Here is an 8,698-nt window from a genome sequence, read left to right as displayed (position 1 = left end):
TTAATATGTGTCGATATCTTTATACGTAGTACTCCATTTGTGTCCTAGATAGTTTATCTTGGAGGACGAGAGTTTGAATTCAAACGTTAAATTTTGTTCTGAATAAAAAAAATAAAAAAAAATAATTTTTGAAACTAAATTTTTTAGGAGTCTCAAAATACGTGTCTAACTCTCATCCTCCATAGTAAACTACCTAGGACACATATGTAGTAATACATACTCCCTTCGTCCCTCTCAATAGTTTGCGTAACACTATTTGCACGCATTTTGAGGCTTCTATAAAGTATAGTTTCGTAACTTTTTTTAAAAATTTTCTTTTCTTGAGTAAAAATTTAAACATCAAACTTTTATTCAGAAAAAAAAATTAAAAAAATATATTATGGAACTATACTTTAAATGAGCATGGAAAAACGTGTCAAAAAATAACGTAAAGAAATGAAGGGGACAGAGGGAGTACAGATATAAACACAATATTGCAGACTAACACTATATTTTAATAATGCTAAAAAGAATAATATAGTGTTAATAATCAAATCCGAACCTAACGTTATTGATAAAAAAAATCTGAACCTAACATTAGTGACAAAAAAAAGAAAAAATTATGGTTCAGTGGTAAGTTTTTAAACAAATAATAAGTTGGGTGACAAAAAGATCTATTTTCCCAAAAATAAAAAAGTTGTTCATAATTGAAACAGGAGTAAAACTTCAACCAGCTTATTTGATTTCCATTGACTCGCCCAGATAAAGGGCCTACGTGTTTCATGATTTCATCCACACACCAGACTACCAAGTCACATAGGTTTACCATAGGTGTATCAATGCCAAAGCACATTTGCAAAAACAACACAAAAACAGGCGGCAAGTAGGCTCTTTCTGATTCAAGAAACAACTCTAAGCATAACACCGTGCACAGCAATCATAAAAATACTTTTCATCCAACTCTGGATACTAAAGAGAGAAATCATATGGCAAATAAATACATGGGAAAAGCATAATCTTCGGCTAGATGAGCAAGGTCTGAAGATTTGAGTCTTTGTTTTAAGTTGTAACAAATACTGTTTCAAGAAAAAAGTTAAAAAAACACAAAACTAATTTAAATAATTAACTTTTTAATATTTAGTAGTTTCCACCATCTGGAATTATGACAAAAGCAGTAAAGCCAGAGAATACTCAAAATACAACCCCCAAATCTGAAACAAATGAAAAATAGCCCAAGAAAGATTAAACAGTGTTTTTATGCAGCTACTTTGCGGGTGTAAGTGATAAAAGTAGCGGTTTGTTTTCCTATTTTGCCTGAGGGTGGGATGCAATGAAATCAACAGCAAGATTGACAGAGCTTATCTTGTCTGCTTCATTGTCAGGTATCTCAAAACCAAATTCTTCTTCCAGTGCCATGACAATTTCCACTGTATCCAAACTATCTAAACCAAGATCATTCTGGAAATGGGCATTCACTGTAACCTGAATCAACCATATTGAAGGATTTAGTAACACTTATAAAAAAACCTAAATTTAAAGCAATCCACATGAATAATGAAGCAAATTATAGGTGCGCTTAAGAAAGTTATGCAAATCACTGGTTAAGTATCAGATTACCAATCAATCAATCATATACTGAGGGGGGAAAAGGAAAGACAAGAAAACTCAAAAAAGGAAGCGCAAGCTATTTATAACTAATTTACCTATTAAATCTAATAGTGACTTAACGGATATACATAATGAAACTGTATGGTCTTCAGATTACAGGTTGGATTTTAATGCCCCAACATAAGTTGTTCCCAACCGCATGGTGTCACACGCATAATGTGACATATCCTAAATTCTTAATGAGTCAAACATTAGCCATCCTGCATGTCAAAAGAAATGTACAATTTCACAAAAAATGATATGGAATGACCGCATCATAACACAGTGTTAGTATCTTAAGTTTTTTTTTTTGTTGAAAACCATGTCTACTAGTCACACTCAAAAATAAAAAGGAAGAGAAACAAAAAACTGGTGATATTATAACCTTTATTGCAATTTTGCTACAAACAATTAGTAATAATTCATCAAATTTACAGAATCAAAAATATGTGTTTACTCAAATATACATTACCGCGTCGCCTACGAGCTATGGCTAATAAATCGAATACACAAACAGGAGACTACTTCGTAGTACCACTATTTTATTTGTGACAACAATAAACATTGGAAAAACATAATTTCCTGGTATATAGCGATGCTAAAGTATAAGGCTGCTGAGCTTTGTCCATATATTGGCTTGACCCCCATCTATAGTTTATAATTATACAATTCGAGTCATAATCAAAAGTATAATTTTGGGTGCGACTATAGCTGTTGAAAAGTAGGAAAAGGAAAAATATACTAACAAGTGTAATCTCCGTCCCTTTGATCTACTATTTTCTGACCTTGACTCTTTTAAAAACTACTGAGTACTGGCTATGGCCTACGAGGATAAATTAATGGTCCTTTTACCCTCTTCTCATCTCAGCAATTGGATCATGAAAACACAAGAAATTATAGACCCATTTGTCAAGAAACTGTTGTAAAATTCACAATATGCTTGGGTCAGTGTTATTAAAAAGGTAAGAACAAGGATGGAGCCAGATGTCAATATTGATGGGGGCCAATTCAAATTAATATTAAAACATATTTGATAAAAAATAAAAATATAAAGTAATTTACATATAAATCAAATACCATATGTTCTTTTAAATCCCGAAATCTCGAAATTCATTTATTAAACTACCAGTATTATATAGAAAAAAAAGTGATCCAATTCCTATATGTAATAAATTTAACAGTTGAAGAGGGGGGGGGGGGGGCAAAAATTAAAATTCTATAATTATTAACAAATATAATACATAAAAAAATAGAAAATATATTGATTTTATGGGGACCTCAGGGGTGGCCATGTCCCCCTTTGGCCACTATTAGCTACATCCTGGGTAATATGATAATAATGTGCCGGTTAAATGGGTTTTTAGTCCAACCGGTCAAATCAGCTGATCTTGTTCACTCAGATCCAGACCTCAAAAGATTTATCCTATATCCACAACTGTGAGTGGCACAGTTAACCCACAATCCCAATCTAATGATTTACTCTGTTACAGAGCAAATTCCTAACAGTTAACTACCCCAAAATTAAAGCAAACCAAGGTTAGTCAAAGTTAAAAGAGTTGCCTTGAATTTCCCAGACAGAATGCGACTGCCTCGCAGTAAGCATCTACTTTAAAGTTCAACAAATATTCCCATTTCATTGAGCATACTACTGTAAAGGCCCGAAGGTTGGCAATAAACCCAAAACAACAAAAGATAGAAATTTACAAAATTCAAAGGAAAAAATTCCCATACACTAGGTTCCCATATTCAAATACCCAAACATTAAGGTTGCGTTCACTTTCACCTAAATGGAATGAAAAATTATAAAGAATGATTTATGAGATGATGACTAAATCTAAGCGAGTCTAATTTTTTTTTTGATAAGATTGTAGGGAAAATGATGAAAAAGTAGAATCGAACATTCATTCCAAAGCATGTGAGTTAGATTTCTAGTTCAAATAGTTTAAAAAAGGACTAAATGGACGAAAATTATAGACATTTTCTTCAATCAGCCCCAGATTAGTGTAAAAATTTCATTCCGTCCCATTCAAGTTAATGTAGAGTCTAAATATGTATGAACTGTTTATCGCCTGTCTACTTGCATCCCGAGTTTGTTCTTAATTCATAACAAATTCTTTGGCCGGATTCCCTACCGTCTCTAAACTAAATCCCACTATTATCTCCCACCTCAATATGTACACACAATCTCAATCTCCAAAAAATTCACATCATAAATTTATTTCAGCAGCAAATCAACAACACGCCCAAAACAATAATCAACCAATTACACACAGACAAGAACATAAATAATAAATTAGAACAAGAAATATATTAAAGTATTAAAACCTTAGAAGGGTCGATTTTCTGGAAGTTTTTGACAACAGAAACGACACGATCGGCGACTTCAGATTTATCGAGAAACGAGCCCCTCACTTCCTCGGAGAAATGACGGCGAATAAGATCAGTGAAGGAGAGTCTGGGGTTCAAGGTTCGAGCAGAAAGCACGTTGATTCTCAAGTGTTTGAGGATTGCATTTCTAGCCGCCATCTCGACCTAGGGTTTTTCACGATTGTCTTTACAGTCCCTTTGCTGTATGGCCCGTAAAATGAACAAGAAAAAGAAAAGAAAAGATAAATCATTTTTATACTGAGTAATTGGATTCCCCTGCCTTTTAAGTTTTTTCCCCTTTTTCCTTCTTATCAATAATATTCATAATTATTTCATTTAAGAAATTTAATTATGCAATATAATATTAGAGTTAAGTTTCATGGACACTACATTTTTTGGAGACCACTTATGTTCTGCAAGTAAAATATTACATAAAAACATTGCAAAATGTATAATTTTGGAATCATGTTGTACAAAGATCATTATCTTATTCAAAATCTTGAATATTATACATATATTGCATGTAGGACATTATAAAATATTTTATTCAATGAAATATATTTAGTTTGCAGAAGTATTCTACTTGTTAAATATAAACGATCTTCAACGATTTTAATGAAATTAGCGATAATTGTAGAACATACTTCATAAAATAATATTCCTTCCGTCCCCTTTTAGATGTCCATATTGAATTTTGACCAGTCAAATTGAATATACTTTGACTGAATTTAGATGTATCATAAAATTGAAAAAATAATATCATTAGAAAGTATATTTAGTTTATTTTAATATTTAACTTTCAGATTTTAAAAATACTGAATAAATAATTTGTGATGTTTAGTCAAAAATTGGTCAATTTGACTTCTTGAAAACCAAAATGTACATGTAAAAGGGGACGGATGGAGTATATTTTATACTCTCTTTGTTTTTTATTATTTGAAAATTTGAGCCTAGTAAAATTTATTATTTTTTTATCAATTTATAAATTTTGATTAATTTATACAAGATATCATGATGGCCAATTAGAAAATGACACTTTATACCTTTCCCCAGTCTATAAAAAAACTTCTTGAACGCTATACTTATTATTAGTGAAACTATCGTGTATGTGTTTCGTATCATTTACCTCCCATATGTCACATAAGTCTTGGTGGTGTATTTTGCACATTTTGACCTTATTGTTCGTTCACAATTTCAGATTATGGAAACTACTAAAATTCAGATTAGTTAATATATAAATTAGTAATATTCGTGTTAACGGTTATAAATAATTAAATAGTACCATTTTGAAACAAATTTGGTATCTCTACTGATTCGTTTATTTATATCAGTTAGTTACATAGGAAAAGTGAGTGGTATTTAAAGGTTCAAAAGATCATTCATCGTGATTATCATTCGAATAAAAAACCAAACCCATGTTTATAATACATAAATCATACATGAAGATCGACACTGTAAAGAATATTATAGTTAAAAACTATTGGTGTACGTAGGGATGTGATACATAAATTCTCCCAAAAACATCAAACTATCAAACAAGTTTATATTACATCAGCTGCGGCGCCATGCAACATTATTCCAAATTAAAAAAAACGACGATCTTTATTAATTTCGCACAAGGCATCCGATCTTGAAAGATGGTATGATCAGTGGTTTAAAATCTTCGTGTATTTTATATTCGTTATGATGTTCATCAGCACTTGCAGAGATGGCCATGAACAAAATATACGTCAACAACATCGTAACAAAGAGTTTCAACATAGCGCTTTTTTTCATATTGTTAGACATCAAACTTGACATCTTTGCAGGATTATGCTTAATGTGAATTGTATTCAGTTGCAATATGATGTCTGATATTTTAAGAGACAAAGAAATATAATGCAACTCTTAACAAGCGCAATTATATGCGTTGCGTTGTTTGTTAAAATTGAATGGTGATGAGAGAATTGTGTTGATCCTCACAAGTTTATAGTCTTTCGCTTGTTCGGAGAGTACTAGTGGTGATAAATTGTTTAACTACTAAATTATATATTCAAGTGATTGTATATGCATAAAATACAGTTCAAAAAACTCAAAAGTCACACTTTATGGGCCCATTGGTTAGAAATACAAGTCTTTAGGCCTATATTGCCTCGAGTATATAAAATCTTTGTGTAACTCAAGACCCATGAATTCTCAAAATGTAAATTATATGTGTCTTATTAATATATATCTGATAGACTAATAATATATCATCTGATGACATGCAAATACTAAGTAACGACCGAGAATGTGTGGTTTGAAAAATTAACTGGTCTAGTTCTATATACTTGTAAGCCACACCTATTAAATTAAAGACTATTTACATTTTAACAAGATATGCAAATCATTTTGAAGGTATTTGAAGGAATTGATGAACTTTACGATGCCTCGAGCAATAAGAAGGTAAGTTATTGAGCCACAACACCTTTTTTGGCAAAAAATATTCTTTTAATTCAGGACCTTTAATAAATACCCAATGCTATATAAAGTGGATGAAGATACATCATCCTCAACTCTAGGGCTGTAAACGAACCGAGTTTTTCGTTAAGCCAACTCAGCTCGACTCGGCAAAAACTCGACTCGGTCCGTTAACGAACTCGAGTTCGAACAACCAACCTAGCTCGATAACTTTAATGAGTCGACTCGAGTTTTCTAGTTGTTCGACTCATTTGACTCGATACTCGACTTGATAAGCCGGTACATATTTGACATAAATAATAATGATAATAAAACAATCAAATCATGATGAATCAAACAAAGAATTACAAATATTCAATCTATTTTATAAACAAATTACATACCAAGTACACTGTAAACACTAACACTACTACTGTGTTTTGATTTGTGAAGTACACAAATACAAGTCGCAACATGCTTACTGCTTACACGTATTTAGATTTAGTCATTTAGATATTTAGATATAACTTTTTTAGTTGATTAGTTTTTAGTTTTTAGAATTTTATTTTAGGTTTAGTGGTTGGACTTATCTCAAACAAACATATGGGTTTTCCGTTTTCGTTTTTTATTAAATATTCCTGTAAATATGTAATGGGCTGACTGGTTGAGGCCAAGGTTCATAATAAAAACAAAATTTTTAACTAGAAGCTCGAGTCCGACTCGAACTCGGGTTCGAATCGCAAGTCCGTCGAAAACTCGACACTCGACTCGGTTGATACCAAACTCGAATTCGAACAAAATTTCTGCTCCATAAGCTTAATGAGTTTTAGCTCGACTCGTTTAAAAAAGCTCGACTCTGATTCGGACTACAAGATCTTAAAATTATTATTAAAATTCGTTATAAATGTGTCACCTATGATCAATTAAATTGTGCATTTATTTATAGCAGTTATTAATAGGAGAAAATGTAGTTGGTATTCAAATGTTCAAAAGATCATTCAAGATAGTTATCATTGAATCACAATCCCAATCCATTTTTATAATTTATACATCATACATCAAAATGAGGACTTTGAGGGGAAAAGTAGCTAGGACTTGGTTACAAGAAGATTACTTCAAATCCAAACAATAAAATACATCGTTGTATGCAGAGATTTGACATGTACTGAGAGAACACAAAGCTGCCAAACAAGTGTATATTGCAGTAGCTACAATGCCTTGCAACATTATTCCAAATCAAAAATTCGAATGCGATCTTTATTAATTTCTCGTAAGACACCCGATCTTGAAACTTGGTATGATCAATGGTTTAAAGTCTTCATGAAACTTGTTATCTGCTCGGCATTCCCCGGCATTGCTAGCGACGGTCACGAACAAAATATAAGTCAATAACATCATAATAAAATTTTTTAACATAATTCTTCCATTCATGTTGTAAGACGCCGAACTTGACATCCTGTTCTCGATTTTGTCCGGTATGAATTGTGTTTAGTTGAAGGGTATATGTTGAATTTTGAAAGAGACAATCAATATAAAAGCAATTTTATTTATCTAGCTTTCTTGTTAAATTTGTATGGCAGGGAGAGAATTGTGCTGCTCCTTTAGATTTATAGCCCCTCAGTTTTTCGGAGACACTAGTGGTAAGAAAACATACATACATGAAATATAGTTCAAAGAGTTAAATGCCCACACCTTTTAAGCCCGTGGCATAAGAAGCCCAAGAGTTTTTATTGGACTCTCCTATCAAATTTTTACCATAGTCCTGAACAATGAAACTCGATATATATAATATATCATTAAGCTAGGATCACGAAATCACAGTCGAAAATAGACTTTTAAGTATGTGGTCCGTGTGTGTAAACATATAGGCAAATAAAATATATTTTAAATTTATATTATATAATATTTGATATTTAGGATGCCAACTGATTGGATCCTAGGTGCGACTAAAACTGTAAGAATGAATTATTGATACACACGTTTGACATACCATAACAGTGCATAATATGAAAATAATGTTTCTATGTACAGGCCTATGAAAATCTGAGAAAGATTTCCAAGTGGCCGGTTGGTACGAATAGTCAAATAATAACAAAGAATAGTAAAATAACCATCACAAAGTGTACGTGCTGTTCATATTTGGGCAAGAATTCAAATAAAGTAGTGCTCGGTAATGACACTTATTTCGATATGAAATATTAAATAAAATAAATTAGTTTATACTGATTCAGACTTCGAATAATGTCCATAAATTATTAGTATATTGGCGTGTGAGTTTGTACTTTGT

The 8,698-nt window shown here is 31.8% G+C and overlaps 1 protein-coding gene across 1 annotated transcript; it reads right to left on the bottom strand.

Moving 5' to 3' along the window:
• Window positions 1-1,072: 1,072 nt before the first annotated feature.
• On the bottom strand, window positions 1,073-4,227 carry LOC108206339 (acyl carrier protein 2, mitochondrial). Its single transcript, XM_017376602.2, has 2 exons — window positions 3,952-4,227; window positions 1,073-1,461 (listed from the first exon to the last, which is right to left on the bottom strand). Exons 1-2 carry the CDS (start codon window positions 4,150-4,152, stop codon window positions 1,285-1,287), a joined length of 378 nt encoding a protein of 125 aa, XP_017232091.1. The 5' UTR covers window positions 4,153-4,227; the 3' UTR covers window positions 1,073-1,284.
• Window positions 4,228-8,698: the final 4,471 nt, after the last annotated feature.

This window comes from Daucus carota, chromosome 2 (assembly GCF_001625215.2).
Source record: "Daucus carota subsp. sativus chromosome 2, DH1 v3.0, whole genome shotgun sequence".
Classification (NCBI taxonomy): domain Eukaryota; kingdom Viridiplantae; phylum Streptophyta; class Magnoliopsida; order Apiales; family Apiaceae; genus Daucus; species Daucus carota.
Note: the sequence above shows the minus strand (reverse complement) of the source record. Positions and strands in the feature narration are given on the sequence as shown.